At 36.7% G+C, this 20,135-nt stretch overlaps 1 protein-coding gene across 1 annotated transcript in view; it reads right to left on the bottom strand.

Annotated features, from left to right (window-relative positions):
* ARID2 (AT rich interactive domain 2 (ARID, RFX-like)) overlaps positions 1-20,135 on the bottom strand; it is a 186,703-nt gene that overhangs the window by 44,685 nt on the left and 121,883 nt on the right. The window contains exons 12-16 of the mRNA XM_011936060.1: positions 17,198-17,279; positions 15,159-15,293; positions 14,052-14,248; positions 10,928-13,791; positions 2,385-2,533 (exon numbers count right to left, since the gene is read on the bottom strand). Of these exons, the coding sequence (XP_011791450.1) occupies positions 2,385-2,533; positions 10,928-13,791; positions 14,052-14,248; positions 15,159-15,293; positions 17,198-17,279 (3,427 nt within the window). The remainder of the gene's footprint in view (positions 1-2,384; positions 2,534-10,927; positions 13,792-14,051; positions 14,249-15,158; positions 15,294-17,197; positions 17,280-20,135) is intronic.

The raw sequence follows: 20,135 nt of genomic DNA on the forward strand, positions 1-20,135 counted from the left end.
GAGGTGGCAGCGCCTGTAGTCCCAGCTACCTGGGAGGCTGAGGCAGGAGAATGGCATGAACCCGGTAGGCGGAGCTTGCAGTGAGCTGAGATCCAGCCACAGCACTGCAGCCTGGGTGACAGAGCGAGACTCCGTCTCAAAAAAAAAAAAAAAAAAAAAAGACTCAACTAAATGTAATGCTTGTAGTAAAACTCTCCAACCATCCCAAAGTTAAACTGTCTAATATGTTGCAAACAGCACTATGAAACTATCTTTTTTGCAGTGATTATTTATACTGTAATTTATTTGTTTTTTGGGTCTGTGTCCCTCAGGACTGCGAGTGATTTTTGTATTTTTATCTTCTGGCCCATGCACTCTCCTAGAGGATGCTTAATAAATATTTGCAGACTAAAACTAATTAGCCATGCAGTAGTGAAAAGCTACGGCTTAAAAAAAATGGCATGCTCTAAGAAGCCCTGTTTAATCTGTCTTGTTCAGAAAAGACTAGCAAGAAAAAGGTAAATCATCAAATTATGTAACGCTGATCTATTAGGAAAACGGGAAACTGTCAGACATCTAGGTTCATTAACTCTTCCAGCAACTTTTCTTGAAGTAACCTAAACACTTCATCTAAAGCTGTTATTCTTAAATTTCTCTATTTTTTATTTTTTTAGACATGAGGTCTCACCATGTTGCCCAAGCTAGACTCAAATTCCTAGGTTAAAATGATCCTCCTGCCTCAGCCTTCCTGGACACCTGGGGCTATAGGAGTGCAGCACTGCCACAAGCTTCATAAACTTTTTGAAAAGTTAACGAACACCTTTAGCACACTACCCATTCCATCAACTACTATTTATCATGAAAAAAACAAAAATCTCAAGACAAATGGAGAGTAAAATTGGCATGCAGTGAAGAAAGTTTCAAATTACCTTGCAAACATACACTAAAAAGAAAGAGATGGTCAAATTAAATGAATGAAGGAAATAATGAGAAACAACCTAAAGGACAAATTTTTAAAGAATTTTTTTGACAAACAGATTTTATACTATGATCAAGTACACATATATAGGTCACATGTATGTAACTGAAAACAATATTTACCCTCACTAACATGGTGAACTATGATATATTTAATTTTTTTGTTGAAAAGAAAAACAAACAAAAACCTACTAAAATGATCCACAGTCCCACTATTGGGTTGAGAGTTAAAGTTTGATCATTGCTGTCCTATAGATACTTTGCATACTATTAATAATCCCTAGGCTACACAGGCAGCCATAATCATACAAAAAATCTGTACATGAAGTTTACAATAAAGTATAATATCTATATCACAAAAATATGAATAGCAAATATAGATTGTAAAAGCTATGGTAATTTCTATCAATTATGAAGAGTGAAATGGAATCTTTGATATCTAAAAAGTGAACGGGTATCATGTCTATTGAGACAAATGCTGGCAGGGCTTAGTAGCTTACACTTGTAGTGCCAGCACTCTGGGAGGCCAAGGCCAGAGGGATCACTGGAGGTCAGGAGTTTGAGACGAGCCTGGCCAACATGGTGAAAACAAGACAAAAATTAGCCAGGGATGGTGGCACATGCCTGTAATCCCAGCTGCTCAAGAGGCTGAGGCAAAAGAATTGCTTGAACCCAGGAGGCAGAGGTTGCAGTTAGCGGAGACAGCGCCACTGCACTCTAGCCTGAACAACAGAGCGAGACTCTGTCTCAAAAAAAATTAGTCCTAGACCTCTAAAAAAATGACTCAAGGCAAAGGGTCTTACCTGAGTACTATCAAAGAATTAAGACTTTCATTTTAACCAACATTCTTTTCAAGTTTTCCTTCAAGTCTAAGAAAGGTTTATTTCAAAAGTTCATCTTAAATAAACTGTAAGCTGGTATGGCTTTAAAAATAATTTTCATAGGTATACACCCCAAACTCAAATTCAAAAAGTCATTCTCTTTAGCACATTATTACTTCTAAGTTTCTACTATATAGAAATACTATAGCTGCCGCTAAGTTCAAGACACTTTAAAAAAAAATTTTTAACAGCCAAATATATAATCAAATTCTTAATGGATTTTCTTTACTGAAAACAAATACTGAACCACATTCTCTACAACGTACCATTAAGCAATGAAGTTCTTTCCATTACTTACATATAAATTTCTTAGTTTAGGTCCATATAATGGATCATAAATGTTAAGAGTTACATTTAATTTTTTTGTTGAAAAGAAAAACAAACAAAAACCTACTAAAGAGTTACATTTATGTAACTCTTACAGTTTTGCTAAAAGTTGGCGGTTCTAAAGGAAAATTTTCATGAACCATAGATGACAGAAACTTAAATATAAAAGCATTCCAAAACAAAGAATACTTTTATATATCAAATAAAATTGCCATTTACTTTTTACAAGACTGCCACAGACACATGAAGTTCTGTCCAGGTTTTCTCATTGGATCTCCAGGCTGACTGGATCCACTGAATGGAGAAGGCTGAGAACTGTTAGGTTGGCCCTGCACTTGTACAGCTGGTGAAGGTGGCATAGGAGTGTTCTGTGAAAAAGAACAAATGCAGAGTTTGTGACATGACACTGAAAAATTTCATATTTTATAGTATAGTCTTATAAATTTGATTACATTAAGTTATGCATTTCTACCATAAAATTTACATTTTATAATTTTGTTTATGATTACCTTTAAAAATCTTTAAGAAAATTATTTTCACAGAAATATTTAGAAAGTTTGATTATTTTATTTAATATAAAACCACAACGGCGATACCACATTGTTATTACCACTATTTGTAGGATGAAACAATACAATTGTAGATTTTTAGGATGAAACAATACAACTGTAGATTTAAATGAGAAATAAATATACTATAAATGTACCCACTGGATTTACTTATGTGAATTCTTCACAAGAACAGATCAACTGCAAATTACTACTTTTTTGTATGTTTCCTTTTAGATTTTCTAAAGAACATAATGTGAAACAATATGGTAAAAAGCAATGAAAATTTTATATAGCAAAAAATGATGTAACCATATGTATAAAATATGATATTAACTAATTTGCAGTAAGCTGCTTAACAATTTTAGATTTTGAAGTTGCTCAATTATGTATTTTTTGTTATTTTTAGAGACAGGGTTGGTCTTGTTCTGTTGCCTAGGTGGGTTACAGAGGCATAATCATAGCTCACTATAATCTCAAATTACTGGCCTCAAATCATCCTCCCCTTTTGGCCTCCCAAAGTGCTGGCATTACAGGTATGAGCTGCCACACCCAGCCCCCAGTCTAATTATATCTTTTGTTATTTATATAAGAATTCGAGGCTGGGCACGATGGTTCATGCCTGTAATCTTAGCACTTTGGGAGGCCTGGGTGGGGGGAGGGGGAGTGGATCACCTGAGGTCAGGCGTTCGAGACCAACCTGGCCAACATGGCGAAACCCCATCTCTACTAAAAACAAAAATTTGCTAGGCATAGTGGCAGGCATCTTTAATCCCAGCTACTTGGGAGGCTGAGGCAAGAGAATCACTTGAACCTGAGAGACAGAGGTTGCAGTGAGCTGAGATTGTTCCACTTCACTCCAGCCTGGGTGAAAGATGGAGACTCTGTCTCAAAAGAAAACATAATATATAATTGCAGGCATAAAGTCTTTTAAATATATCCTGTATTTTTTTTTTCTTTTAGATCCCATCCCTTTCTCTTGGAAAAAACACTAATAATTACAATGTACCTTAAATCAAATTTAGGCAATATATTTTCTTGAAATACCACAAACGGAAAAAGTAATGTTAAATTTCTTATAGAAATGGTGGTACATCATTTCTGAAGAACTGCTTAAAGGCAGTAAATTAAAACTCTGGGAAAACATTGAATATACTTGTTCATTTATAAGGTAATGCAGTCGTGCATCACTTAATGACAGGAATATGTTTGAGAATTGGGTCGTTAGGTGACCTATTTCACTCTTCTGTGAATGCCAGTGTACTTCCACAAACCTAGATGATATAGCCTATTACATACCTAGGCTATATGCAATACCCTATTGTTCCTAGGCTAAAAATTTGTATAGCATGTTATTGTACCGAATACTATAGGCAACTGTAGCACAATGGTTAAGTATTTGTGTATCAAAACATAGAAAAGGTACAGTGAAAATATGATATTATAATCTTATGAGACTATCGTTGTATTATGTGGTCCATCCTTGACAGAAATGTCCTTAAGTAGCACATGACTGTACTGGGAATAGGTGGGAAAGCAGTAAGCTAAAATTGCTGAGAACTCAGATTAAAAGCCACAGTAATTTTATTTAGAAAAAAAAACAGATAAATCACAAACATACAAGGCTACTATGACATACAAATGAAAGAAGAAAGAGAATAACATGTTGGGGCCGGGCGCGGTGGCTCAAGCCTGTAATCCCAGCACTTTGGGAGGCCGAGGCGGGCGATGACGAGGTCAGGAGATCGAGACCATCCGGGCTAACACGGTGAAACCCCGTGTCTACTAAAAATACAAAAAATAAGCCGGGCGCGGTGGCGGGCGCCTGTAGTCCCAGCTACTCAGGAGGCTGAACCAGGAGAATGGCGTGAACCCGGGAGGCGGAGCTTGCAGTGAGCCGAGATCGTGCCACTGCACTCCAGCCTGGGCGACAGAGCAAGACTCCGTCTCAAAAAAAAAAAAAAAAAAAAAAAAAGAAAGAGAATAACATGCTGAAAGACAAAGTTGTCAGAAACGGGAAGTCACAAGAACTTCTGAGTTCTAAACTCTGAGGGAAAAATCTACTTCAAGACTGACATTTCTATAATAGGTTCCCACTCTTAAGATTTTATAATGAAAAAACATACGCATGCACCAAAAACATTTTAGGGCAGTACAGACATTACAAATAGGATGAAGACTTTCCAGCTTGACAGATCAGAACTCATACTTTCAATCCGATTTTTAACTAGCCATGTGATCTTGGGCTACCAACTTAACTTCTCTGATCCTCAGTTTTCTCATCTGTGAAGCGTAAGTAATAAAAACTAACTTATGAGATAATGGGAAGACTAGAGAAACTATAAATGAAAAGCCTAGCTTGAGAGTCTCAATAAATGGCAATAATAGGAAACCATATTTTGAAGGAAAGATGATCAGTTTAGTTTGGGAATAATGACAGATGAACCAACTAAAAATGTCAATCAATAGAAGTTAATGTTGGAAAAATAAATCTGAAAACCATTCACCTGCAAATTCTAAAAGCCATAGAATTTTGATGGTGAGAAAGTGGCATGGGAGGAGGGGTTAAAGAGCAAGGAAAGTATAAGGGGAAAGTTTCTATTTTTTTTTTTTTTTAGATAGGGTTTTGCTCTGTCACCCAGGCTGGAGTACAATGGCGTGATCACAGTTCACTGCAGCCTTGAACACGTGGGCTCATGAAATCTTCCCACCTCAGCCTCCTGAGTAGCTGTATCTTCTATGGTTGACATAAATAGGATGGTGAAGAAACTGGGAAAGAGTATTCTAAAGAAGAGGTGAGAAGGAAAGACACTTTCAAAACCTTGTAAGGAACAAGAATTGTATTTACTCTGAATGTGATATAAAAGAGACACCTCTAGCTAGGCCAAGCATGGTGGCTCATGCCTATAATCCCAGCACTTTGGAAGGCCAAGGCAGAAGGATCACTTGAGCCCAGGAGTTTGAGACTAGCCTGGGCACATGGCAAAACCTTGGATCTACAGAAAATACAAAAATCAGGCAGGTGTGGTAGTGTGCACCTGTAGCACCAGCTACTCGGGAGGCTGAAGCAGGAGGACTGCTTAAGCCCAAGGGGCAGAGGTTACAGTGAGCCAAGAGGGAGCCACTGAGCTCCAGCCTAGGCAACACAGCAAGGGTCTGTATTTAAAAAGAGAGAGAGAGAGAGAGAGAGGGAGAGAGAGAGATGCATTTAGCTAAATGTGTCAGTCTTCAGAGAAGAGAATTAAGACAGTAATAGAAATCACTGGGAAAGAAGATTTTTGTGAATGTGGGCGATTCACTTCAACTCTTAAAAGTAGGAGTTTTGGCCAAGACAATATCAGAGACCCTTTCGGCTCTAACATTTCCTCATTTTCTTAAATTACCAAGTTTTTTCCTCTTATTAAGTATAAATTTAGATCATCAATACATCCCAACACTGCTTTATAAGAACACATTAAAATACAAACAAAAAAGTTATGTAATACTTTTCTTAGTTTTTATAATGTGCTACTGGTCTACAAATCTGAGTGGCAGTACTCTTAGAAAAACATAAATGATATTCTTGTGGCTCTTGCTAAACTGTTCTTTTATGGATACAACTAAATGCTGCCCCCCTGAGGCTACCAATCTGTTTTCTGATGGGTTGAATAACTTTCTCAAGCTCTTTACCAGTAAGATACCAATATTCCATGTTACACAGTACCATTATTAGGAATGATTTACACTCTGAATTGAGGCGAGGCATATGTTAAATATCTTAAATACGTACATCCTTAAACTATTTTTATGTATAAGAATTTGGCATGTTATCAGATTGTGAGATTAACAGATAATTAACAGATTATGTTCAACACGTATTTTGTATGATCCTGAAAAAAAAAAAAAAGTCTTATGTGAAGCTTTTGTATCTAAGTTTCTTTCATTTTGTAAATTCCTTTTTATTTTTAATATGCCATTTAGCAAATATGTTTCCAACAGATACCAATTCATGAACAGTGGAACAGGGCAGGGCTTCTGGAAATAGTATTCTATAAATTGTGCTTCAACTTGCAGGTATTACATTTGAAATAAGCAGTTACCAATAAAGAAATGTGCCTTGAAGTAGTTACAGTTTATTTTATATTTATATAAACTGCCCAGCTAAATACTAAATATAAAATCAATGAGCATATAATTTACTTTCACATAGATTCTTTTTACTTGTTGCTATTCTTTCTGTAATAAAATTAATATAGCTGATTAATGGAGGTGGGAAGAAACAAAACTGAAAAGAAAAATATGAATTATAATGGCATTAGAAAGGATTAATTGTTGCTCCTTCATGGCAGGGACACTTCCCTGTGCTCTTTCCAGCCCTGGGCATTCTGCAACTCTGGAAATCCCTTATCAGGGTGCAAGTACTTCCTTAACATCCCTAGATCCCTGAAATTGTAAAATAACAAGGTTTCTCCAAAAAAAAAAAATCACAATTAAAATCCTCTATTTTGTCCACTCCTTTAAGCTACCAATTTAAATAGTGAATAAAATGGTATTAAATCAAGGTCTAACATGCAACCTTAAAGAGTATATAAAGAAATTTAGCCGGGCATGGTGGCTTACGCCTGTAATCCCAGCACTTTAGGAGGCCGAGGTGGGCAGATCATGAGGTCAGGAGTTTGAGACCAGTCTGACCAACATGGTGAAACCCAGTCTCTACTAAAAATACAAAAATTAGCTGTGCGTGGTGGCCTGTAATTTCAGTTACTCAGGAGGCTGAGGCAGGAGAATCACTTGAACCCGGGAGGTAGAGGTTGCAGTGAGCTGAGATCATGCCACTACACTCCAGCCTAGGCAAACAGAGCGAGACTCCGTCTCCAAAAAAAAAAAAAGAGTACATAAAGAAATGTAAGCCAGGCCTGGTGGTTCACACCCATAATCTCAGCACTTTGGGAGGCCAAGGCGAGGAGATCACTCAAGTCTACTAGGAGTTTAAGACCAGCCTGGGCAACATAGGGAGATCCCAACTCTACAAAAATAAAACATAAAACAAATTAGCTGGGCATGGCAGTACGTGCCTGTGCTCCCAGCTACAGTCTTAGGAGGCTGAGGTGGAAGGGTTACTTGAGCCAAGGAGGTCGAGGCTGCAGTGAGCTGTGACTGCACCACTGCACTCTAGCCTAGTCAACAGAGTGACACCCTGTCTTCCCCACCTAAAAAAGAAAGAGATTAAAAGGATAGGAACAATAATGGATATGGCTATCTATTAATTAGCATGCTCTTCAGAAGGCCCAACAGCCTTCTCTTCAAAAGAAACTTATAATGCCATCTTGAACAGTTAATTTTTTTGTCTGTTAAAAATATTTAGCCCTAATAGGTACTTCATCTTCTATATAAAGTTAAAGCATACCTTCCCCATTACTAACTGCCCATATATGTAGCAGGCACTGGGCTAAGTGCTATATATAGGAATGCTGTTTTTGTTATTCTCATTCTCACAGACATCATGTATGCTACATCTCTTTTTCCTTGCAAAGTTTTTAATTTCTAAAAGACAATTTCAGTTTTAGAAATAAAGAATATACTTATTTTAAATACACTACATCCTTTGTGAGAATGTAAGAAAGTTTAACACAGATTTTTCAGATTAGGATAAAAATGTATTGATTTTTTGGCCTGAATTAACTACATATATGTCCAATGTGCTAAGTAAAGCATTTTAGCATTAATGTCCTAAAGTTATCATTTAGTAGAACATCCTATAACACCACAGCTCAAATAATCAATGAGTTTTAGCAATAATGTGCTAAAATGATCATTTAATAGAACATCCTCTACCACAACAGTTCAAATAATCAATATGTTAGATAAAAAAAGGCTTTCTAGAGGTTTATAGAGAAATCTTCTAGAATAGTGGAGAGAAGAAAGGTTAATGGGTTAAGAGCGTGAGTTTTGGTTTCAGACACAACCAGGTTTCTGTCCTGGTACCACCTCACATTAATTGGTAATCTTGGACAAGTTATTAGCCGTCTTGAGTCCTCATCTTTATAATAATTTTTACCTAATAAGGTTGTGTGAGGATTAAATGAGAAACTGTTTTAGTATAAAGTCCTCACGACATGTCCTTGTCTTAGCTAGTATTATTGTTCATTCTTTGTAACTGTGATATTACTGACTACAACCGCATTGGAAGATTAAGGATACAAAAAATGAGTGTTGATGAAACAATTCCATAGTGATGGAGATGGAGTTTTTCTCTAATTTGGCTTGGTCTGTTATAACTATTTAGGATTGTAAAGGTCTCTAAGAGGAAAAACAGGCACATAATCAAGGTGAACTAGGAAATTATTAAATATAAGAGAAAAAACCTAACTATGGAATGTCTACTATACACTCCACATTGCACTAATTAAAAAAATTGTGTTTAAGTGAAAAGCTCAACATGTGGAAGCTTGAATAAAAATGATATAGTATTTTCCATCAATAACTCAGGATTAATTATTGCCATGTATATAACATCCCTCAAAGCAGAAGTCTCCAACCTTTTTGGCACCAGGGACCAGTTTCATGAAGGACAATTTTTCCACAGACCAGGGAGTGAAGAGATGGTTTGGGGGTGATACAAGCGCATTACATTTATTAAGCACTTTATTTCTATTATTACACTGTAATATATAATGAAATAATTATACAACTTGCCATAATGTAGAATCATTGGGAGTCCTGAGCTTGTTTTCCTGCAACTTGACAGTCCCATCTGGGGGATGGGAGACAGTGACCGATCATCAGGCATTAGATTCTCCTAAGGAGCGTGCAACCTAGATCCTTCACGTGCACAGTTCACCATAGGGCTTGTGCTCTTATGAGAATCTAATGCTGCCACTGATCTGACAGGAGACAGAGCTCAGGATATAACGCGAGTGATGGGGAGTGGCTGTAAGTAAATACAGATGAATCTTCACTGGCTCACCTGACGCTCACCTCTGGCTGTATGGCCAAGTTATTAATGGGCCATGGACTGGTACCTGTCTGTGGCCCAGGGATTGGAGACCCCATCCTAAAGAATATACAACTTAGTCACTCTAAATTAGATCTAGACAATACAAATATATAAATTAAAATTTCATTATTCCCCAGAGCAGCACTGTCCAACTTTATCCTTCTTTTTTTTTTCTGAAATTAAATTTAAGAAGGCAACTTCATTCATTCATATGAAGAAAGATGCATATTAGTAGAATAACTGTTCTGAAGCAAGGGGCTTTTCCTTTTGTTTTTGTACTTTCCATTTGGCTATTGCCCACATCTAGATCTAGTACTAATGCCAACAACAGCCATATATCTGCTGTCATTGCGGTAACCATACAGAAGAAGCCTAAGCCAGAACCGTGTCAGCAGAGGTGGCAGTAGTCATGGAAGGTTCTGGCTATGCAGGAATTAGGAAGAACTGAGTGAAAGAGAAGTGATCCAGGAAATAGGTGGTGACGACTGTTAAGAGAATCCATGATTTCAGTGGAAAGAGCATAAGAGATTGTCCTTAAAATCTTCATAACCTGATTGGATCCTCAATTTAGTAGTGCTGATTTTAGAAAATACTTGTATTTATTAAGGCATACAGAGATGGAATATTGGCATTAAAAAGGGAATAGCAGGAATATGACAGTAAAGCAAAGGAGTAAGAAATAGAAAAGAATATCAGAATATCTGAAACACTGAAATTACAATAAATAATACTTTTTAACACTAAAGGAGACTGATGTAATACATAAATACAAAAAGAATATGACTGATAAAGTTATTACAAGATTCATCCTTATTACAAAAGTACTGTTGAAGAGGCAACAAAAACACATTCAGGTTAAAATCAAATACAGAAATCCCCATTTAGAATACTCTTAGGACCCCCATTCCCCCAACCCTTGTGCAGTAAACTCAAAAAGGAGATTAAGATACATTTTTTTAAATTCTCCAAAAGATGTTAGATTAGCAACTGTTCTCTACCTTGGGCCTACAAAATTATTAATTTGGATCTATAACAAAATTGAAAGATTCTTTAAATCATGTGCTAAAATTGAAAACTAATATTACAAAACCAGAGAAAAAGAACAGGACAGGTTGGATACAAGTGAGCTGATACAGTAACTTTTCAAGATGAGACATGGAAAACAGTGCATTTCCCTCTAAAATCGTATTTACAGATCAGAAATTTTGTAAGAGAAATGTGATCATAGAATAACTTACCTGAGGGACCACATTCTGTACATATGTTGGTGGATGCTGTTGCTTTTGCTGAACAGCACTTTCTATTGCTACTTTAGCTACAGTGCTTGGATCTGCTCCCGCTGGCACAGCAACCATTGTCGCACTGCAGCCAGCATTGTTGGGGTCACTGATTGTAACAATTCTAACTCCTACTTTATTTGGAATTCCTGTGACTGTTTCCCTGTCATTATCCTCTGCTGGCCTCTTTACAGTTTTGCATTCTGCTGTGCCATTTGTAGACCGAACGTCAGATGATAGGGCAGGAGAATGGGACACTTTTGATCCTGAGTCGGGAACTGCTATGATTTGATGTCCCTGTATAACAGAGGTTGTAGAATGTGGTGAGACAACTACACTTGGGCGTTGCTGAGGCACATCTGAATTCAAACTTGAAGCTAGAGGTCCATTAAGCAAATCAGTACCACTAAATTGCTGTGTTGCCACATTTGAAGTCTCCTGTATACTGCTCACAGATGATGAACCACCCAAAGTTAATACAGGTCCATTAGAAATTCTTTCTAGTTGATCACCTTTGGCAGTATCTTGCTGAGTGATATCTAAAGTCCCTTGTGGTTCCACTGGAGATATCTCACCATTTCCTACATGATTGGAAGTTTTATGATTTGGAATGTTTTTGCTTAAATGAGAACCATCTCCTTTATCAAAATCACAGATTCCATTAACTAGCGGTTTTTTCAAATCACTTTTCATATCTTGCATGTCTATTTGTTCTGAGTTCTGTTTTCCAGATGCTCCATTCTCACCTAATTCCAATGATGGCCCATTACTGATTAGTGAGCACTGATTAGTCTCACTTTGAATTTTCCCTGAGTTTGAAGGAGGTAGACTTGAGTCACTGTACTTTCTCCCATTTAAAAGACTTCCCACCTGCATTTCATTTTCCTTTGTATCCCCGTTGCTGGTGTTTGTGGCTCCTCGTCGGCAGGACGGATTCTCCATGACTTCAATTTTACGTTCATGAACATGTAAACCTGTTGCTTCCTTTGCTTCCTCCTCCTTTTGGCAAATTATTTTATCACCTTTGAATGGGGGAGTAGCAGTTGTATATAATGATTGTCCAGCAGGAGATGCTTGAGTGGCTGGAAGCGTTTGTACTGGAAGTCCAACTCCTGTCTGTGTTCCACTCATGGTAATTCCTGCTGGAGCAATGAGCTGAGTTGTATTTCCCTGACTCACAGTTGCAGTTGCAAAACTCGTATTTGGCACAACTGTTATGGTTACCTGGTTGCCAGAAGTCCCTTGGAAAATAGTTGCTGGGCTATTTGAGATCAGTGGGCCTGGCAATATTTGTAAGTTCGAAATGGGCACAGTTTGTACTCCCCCTGTGGGTGGCATTGCACTTGGGACCAACTGAACATTTTGCTGTCCAACCAACAGCTGCTGAGCTGGAGTTTGCCCCTGCACTCCAAAACCTGCGGCTTGGTTACTGGCCACCTGATAGACCACCTGAGGGCTAGGAGCTCTTGCATTATTAGGGGGAGGAATCTGTGGAGCTGGGAGAATAAGCTTACCACCTGGTGTTGAAGGACCACGTTTTGGAAGCAGAAGCTGTTTAATCAGACTCGACTCACCAGAAGCAGGCTGACCAACTCCTGCATTCGACTGCTGAGGTTGAACTTGCATCTGTACTTGTTGGGGCTGCTGAACTTGTACTTGTACCTGCTGAGGTGGGGGTGCTGGTGAATGTTGCTGCTGTTGCTGCCTTTTCACAGATAACATTTGACTGACAGTAGGAGGTGGTCCCTGTGATTGAGGGGTAGAAGAAGACGACATGGCAGTAGGGACTTGGTTATTAGTAGCTGGGACAGGTGATGGTGAAGAAGATGGAGTTATGTTAGGTTGTCCAGTTAGCTGAACTGTCTGACCAGCTGGAAGAGCTGCTGGATTAGCAAGAACAATTTGGTGAATGGCTGGTGCATAAGTTTGACCTTGTTGAGTTGGCTGGCTTACAATCACTACACTTTGTTGGGTTGGCTGCTGTGGTTGTTGAATAGGCTGCTGTACCACTGTTGATGAAACTTGCTGAGAAGGGAGAGGTTTTGGTGCAATGTTCTGAAACCCTACCCTTGAGGGTTGTGGACTTGGGACACCAGCAATAGTAACCATTTGTCCTGTAGCTACCTGAAAATTCTGTACTGAAGTTGCTGAGACAATATTGGATGCAGAAGTTGTTACATACTGTGGGGGTGCTATGATAACAGTATCTTGTGACTGGCTACCAGCTGATGTCTGTTGAGATGAAGTCTGCACAGGTTGGGGTGATGTGGTGATTAACTGTTGACCCTGTGAAACTGTAGAAGTACATGCTGGTATGTTCTGTACTCTGCCAAATATATGACTCTGTGGGACAGCTTGTTGAATTACTGTAACAGGAGTGCCTGAAGGGATCTGTCCTGGTACCACTGTGTGTAATGGAGACTGTTGTGGAATTACAGATGGATGGTGAAGCAATGTCTGAGAATTCACAACTGTAACAGGTTGTGGCCCTGTACTATGATTCTGAACAACAGAACTCTGTGGAGGTCCTCCTCCAACAGCAATACTAACAGGAACTCCTGTCTGGGGTATGGAATTCTGGATAACTGTAGCCTTAACAACTTCACAAGGAATTGGAGCTTTATTTTGAATGACAGTCACTGGAGCATTCTGTTGCTGGTGGGTATGAACTGAAGGATTTGGTGGAATTCTTGAAACAGTTTGTGCCACAGTATGAACACCTTGTACAGGAAAAGACATTTGTGTTGCAGTCAAATTTGAAGATTGGTTGGTAACAGAAGTCCTCTGAAAATGGTTTCCTATGGTTTGTGATCCATGAGGGATTCCTGAAAATATGAAGAAAACGTCAAAATTCCAAATGAAATGACTGAAAAGCCCCAAGTAGGAATTATTTTACTTAAGAGAAAATAGTTTTAAGAAATTAACATTTAACAATTTTGAATCATATCAATATGATAATAGACCAAGGAAGAAAATGCTACTGGAGAAACAAAAGTTATACATTTAGAAACAGAGAATATACATTTTTCATTCAGTTTTATTATTAATTCAGTAATACTTTAAAAAATACAATAAAAATTAACACCTGCAGGTGAAGGAGCGGGAGATACATCAGGAACAGAATCAACACGAACAACAGAAGTGGAAACTGGTTGCTGCTGATAGTACATCTGAATGGGAAGTGGTATAGCCCTCCGTTTTACTCCTACCACATGAATATGTGCCTGCCCATTGTTACTGGAATCCTCCACTCTCTTCACTGTATGATTTGGAAAGACAGTTCTGTAAAGTACATACATAATCAGTAAGTTTTGATAACTATCACATTGACTTCTAACACTATGTTTATATGAACAACAGGAGTATGTTTACTGTCACTTATGTATGAACAGTATGACACATAAGTATATTCTGCAAGGATGGAAAGCAAAGAAATATAGAAGATTAATCCTCCCATTTAAAAAGTCATTATTTATTAACAATGTCACCAGGTTTTAAATAATTTCATCCATATATAATAAACGATACCTATTTTTATGAACTTTGCAAAATATCAAAGTCTTTGTATTTGAAGATGATAATATTACATACTATTATTCAAGATTAAAAAGATACAGTCATCATGTCTTTAACATGTAAAAGTAGGTAGGAAAAAGAAAGTAAACTTAATTTTTTTTTTTTGAGACAGAGTCTCGCTCTGCTGCCAGCCTGGAGTGCAGTGGCCAGATCTCAGCTCACTGCAAGCTCCATCTCCCGGGTTCACGCCATTCTCCTGCCTCAGCCTCCCAAGTAGCTGGGACTACAGACGCCCGCCACCTCGCCCGGCAAATTTTTTTTGTATTTTTAGTAGAGACGGGGTTTCACTGTGTTAGCCAGGATGGTTTCGATCTCCTGACCTCGTGATCCGCCCGTCTCGGCCTCCCAAAGTGCTGGGATTACAGGCTTGAGCCACCACGCCCGGCCAGTAAACTTAATTTCTTTGATAAATCTCATAATGTTCCAACACAAACACTAGGTGTGATTTCTGAAACCGCTTTTTATTTAAACCTCCACCACACTATAACCTATCCATATGAAATTTCTAGTAGTAGAAATATTTAAAACTAGATAAGATATTTGGTATTTTCTTCAAAGAGCAAGAGATACTGTAAGTGATGTAAATGGACTTTATTTAAAGAACTACGGATCCTACCTAAGACATTTATAAAATCCAGTTGATGTTAGGATTCCACCACGAGCTAATTTACTGCAAGTTGAGAGGTATTCAGAATACATTTCTGCTCGAGAAACAGAACAATCTGGATTTACTTCAAAATGAGCATTTAGCCTAAAAGAGGAGAAAAATTAAGCATTATACAATATACTCTAGGAAAGTCCATATTTAAATATACTAAAGCCATGTGGAGGCAACGTGTTAAAATTAATAATTATACCTACTAATCAAATTTCACTGACTCATACGTTAGTAGCAAAAATATATGCTAAATTTTAGATTAAATCAAGAGATTAACACACTTATTTCAGTAATAAAAATGTCACTGACAACAAATATAAAAACTACGTTCACAACCCAGTGAGAGCAGGGTTGGTCTGCTGACAACAAATGTTCTGTAAGAAATAGTTTTATTTAGTGAATATCTATTCAGGATCCTGTCTTGTAATAATCACAATATAAAATAAGTTCCCAGTTATGTGCTATTTGCATTGTAGCTGAAGAAAACTGGGGGAAACTGAACTCAGGTTAAACTTTTCTTGGCTCTTGGATCAAATTCCTTCAGAAAAAACTTAGCCAAGCTTTTCGGCTACTTCCTAAAATAATGACACTTTCCATGCTGCATACTCCCATTTCCCCATTTCAAAACAGTTTTAATTTGTAATCCATCAACAACTAATTCAAACTTCATTTGTCTTTTTCTTAAAATGACCTTTACCTATAAATTGGGATTGGAGTCTAATTACCCTGATAGGCTCTTTCCATAACTCACTATGTATAATAGGCCAAACTTAGCTTTTTCTGAAAAACTAAATCAAACAGTAATTATGATTTAAAAAAAAAAAAACTGTAAAATGATTCTCTTCCCCCTCTCCAAGAACTAGCAGAAATGTGCAACTGAGATTTGTAAGACCAAATCTATGCTTAACACACACACATTTTATAGTGGTTATGGTGTGTATTTTTTCCAACTTTCATAACCCTGTCTGTACTGAAATTTCAAAAACACTAAATATAAAAACTTCATTTTGGTTGCAATGTAGAAGACAAACATTTCCAAATATTACTGGAAAAGATTCAAGGGGCCAATGTGTAAAACTATGGAAGGTGAGGAAAAAGCAAACAATTAGAGATATTTAAAACCATAAACCTGATTTAAGCAAAGTAGAAAAGTCTAGAGAAAACTGTCATAGGAACAAAGATATGTATTGAATGCACCAAAAATATGGAACAAAGAGTGACACAAGCATGAAATGGGAGACAAATAATGTTAGTGAATGGCAGAAAAGTGATCAAGAAAAGAAATTTTTAAAGTGATATATCATTGGAAAGTGATTGTGTACTTCAATCTGTTAATCTCCTAAAGAATTGAAGTCGAACTTCATACTAATGTTGAGGCAACTATCCATAACAAGTGAAATTTTTAAAACTCTACATTTGCTTTTTTTCAGAAAGTGGCGGACATACGACTACACAATCTTTTCAAGGAAATTATTATTGTCAAGCTGTTTATTTCTGTTCTATCATTTGATTAACGTCCCTTTACTAGTCACATGCCCAAAAAAAATTATTAATGAATAAGAAGTTTTTGTTTTAGATGGAAGAGAGGAGACATTTTAAAACACCTGGTTTTATTTTCTCAAGGTCAGTCCAATTCAGTTTTAACAAAATGTTAATTTTAGAAGAACAAATTTCATAACCTGACAAACTGTACTTTCTACAAAGTGAAAGATAACTTTTTAACACAAATTTTACTCTGAAAAAAGTTAAATGGTGTAATTTAATGAAATTCTAGTCATACGATTTTAATTCTGAAAATTCTGATGAATATTTTTCTTTCAAATTATTCCAATATACAAGGGGATTTTAAAGTGTCCTTTCTTTGTGTAAATGATATTCTACTCTAACTAAAAAGGAATACAGAATAAAATATTCTCGATGTCCGTAGAATACATTTCCTTTTTTTCTTTGCTTTACTCTTCCCAAGGATAAATCCTTAATAGAAATAAACCACTTACCACTGACAAGCAAACTTCTCACTATCTATTTCCACTATTCCTGGAGGTGGAGCAACATGCTGCGCTACAACTGCTCTGGAAGCTAAAGAAAAAAATACATTAGCTACATCATTTCTTAAAACTTAGTCACTATATGCCATACTTATTTTATGGATGTTGAACCCATTAATACTCACAATGAATACCTTTTTAAAAGGTGTATAAACATATGAAAGTATACACATTTGAGAACAAACCTAATATATAATGGAGAACATACCATACCAGGCACTGTCTTAGAGGATTCATATGAACTATTTTGTTTAACCTCACAATCATTCAAATAATAACAATTAATATGGATGATTTAGTTAACATAACGTCTATTATTCCCATGGGCAAGACACTGAACTAAATACTTTACAATGTCTGCTTACTCAATTCTTCTGTGAGGTAGGTACAGATAAGAAAACTGAGACTCAAAGTGATTCAAAAAACTGGCCCAGGGTCATACAGTTCAACACGAAGTTGAGTATCTTTCAATTTAGCTATGGAAGCAGAATGCAGGAGAAATTATAGCTTCACTCCCTAATTTAAAAGATTAATAACTGTAAGTGGCACATATAAAATTTTTGGAATACAGTGAACAAAAGCTGAACTAATTTAAAGTCCCATTTTCAAAAAAGGATTTCCGTAATTTTTCTGGGGAGGAAAAAAAAAAGATATCTGTTGTAATAATAAATTTGAATTATACTTTTTTCCTGAAAGAGGCAACCTGGTTGTATACAAATGTACTAGCTATTAATCTTAAGACACATACTTTCTGAAGTTTCATTTATGATGTATTTTAAAAGTTTCAAGGTCAATGAATAAATAAGTAAATCACCTATTATTTTCTAATATGTTGAAGAGATTTGTAGAAAAATGATGTATGTTATCTCTTCTTCTTCACTATGTTATACAAAGGAACTAATGAAAACATGAAAAATATAAAGTAAAAGTCATATTATAAATTATAAGTCTGAATCATATATTTGTAAATTAATTATCCTTTTTTCACTATTCATTAGCATTACTTTGCAGGTTTTTAGAAAAACTGTTATGTGACATGGCAATGTAGTTTTTAAACACACAGATTATACACAATTTTTTTCAGATGATATTTTAGCAAAGCTGCTCAGAACCCTCAAACAGAACAAATGCATTTTAAAATTATTGGAACTAGGCAAGCTCCATAGCACAGCCAAATCTGTGAATAATCTGAGGCAATCATAACCTTTGATGAATGCCCCATGCTTTGAGGTTAATAGCTAATTGTAGCCACTTAATAAACATATACTGTGTATAAATCCATTTATATTTACATTATTTATTTTAATCTTTTAAGTCCAAGTTTAATTATCCCTGTTTCACAGATCAGAAAACTAAAGCTCAGAGATTAAGTTCAGCTAGGAACACATGGTGGAGATAGTAGAGCTGGGTATACTTGAAAGGACTTCTTTTAAAAGTGTTGAATTTGAATCCAGGTCTGTCACATTTCAGAGGCCATACTATTATATGCTCCTTGAGATAATGCAACAGTTAGAACAAAAATAATTTTTCCTGTTGGCAATCCTAGCTTATCTTTTCTTCTCCTTCTAACTCGACGATATTAATACCGAAAATACTTTCTAGGGTCTGAAACTATGTAGAAATCTTCCCTTTATCATTTCTACTATGAAAGAGTACACCCTACTCAGACTGAAATTTCCTGAATGAATTAGCAATCAATTTCACGAAACACTAGAAATCACATTAAAATCATGAGAAGCCTTTATAAACAATGTAGAAGGAAGAATAAAATCACAAATGGGAATTTAAACTGGAAACATAATTACTATAAAAAGTAGCTACAAACTGAGGAGCACTGCCCTCGGGATACCTGAAGACATTCCAAATGAAGGTGCATATACTTTGAATCAATTTCCAGATACTCAGCTTTCTTATGTATTCTTCCTAAAACTGCTTTGCATAAGAGTATCATCTCCTCTTTGATAATTGTTTTTCTCTCATTTTGGAATCAAATGACTTAATTCTCACCCGTCTTTGATAGCCCTGCAGGATTATGCATTATGGTTAAATGCATAAATCTACAGACAAAGAATTCCATCACTCACTAGCTAGCTGTGTAACTATGAGCAAAATAACTCTGTCTATACAATGGAGGAAAGTAACAGTACATTAACCTCACATGTTGCTATAAGGATTAGATTATGTGCAAGTCACTTAAAATAATGCCTAGCACAAAGTAAGCACTATATAAGCACTATATAAATGCTAGCTACTATTATTATTGTTATAGCATAACAACATGTGGATCACTAAAGAGAGAATTCAAAACATTAGTGTCCATGAAGCCTCTTAACCAAGGTATTATTGGTATACCTTCCTGTCAATACCAATATTTTACATATTACAGTTAAGGGCAAAGTTGGGCATTAGAAATTCAGTATTCTGGCCCTTTGATTTGTTCTAAATTCAGATACATTGTAGAGTAATGATAATTTTGCTTAATGCCCTTGCCTCCTCAACTACTGTCAAAGAATGCACTACTTCTTAGGCAGAATCCTGTGTAAACAAAGTACAGAAACTATTTTAAAGAAATATCAAAGGTGGGTCAGGCATGGTGGCTCATGCCTGTAATTCCAGCACTTTGGGAGGCCGAAGTGGGTGAACTGCTTGATCCCAGGAGTTTGAGACTACCTGGGCAACATAGTGAAACCCCATTCCTTACAAAAAATACAAAAATTAGCTAGACTTGGTGGCATGTACTTGTAGTCCCAACTACTCAGGAGCCTGAGATAGGGGGATTGATTGAGCTCCCGGGGTCAAGGCTGCAGTGAGCCAGGTTCTGATCACGCCACTGCACTCCAGTCTGGGTGACAGAGTGAGACCCTTTCTCAAAAAAAGAAGTAGGGGG

This window comes from Colobus angolensis, unplaced genomic scaffold, assembly GCF_000951035.1.
Source record: "Colobus angolensis palliatus isolate OR3802 unplaced genomic scaffold, Cang.pa_1.0 Scaffold150, whole genome shotgun sequence".
Lineage (NCBI taxonomy): Eukaryota > Metazoa > Chordata > Mammalia > Primates > Cercopithecidae > Colobus > Colobus angolensis.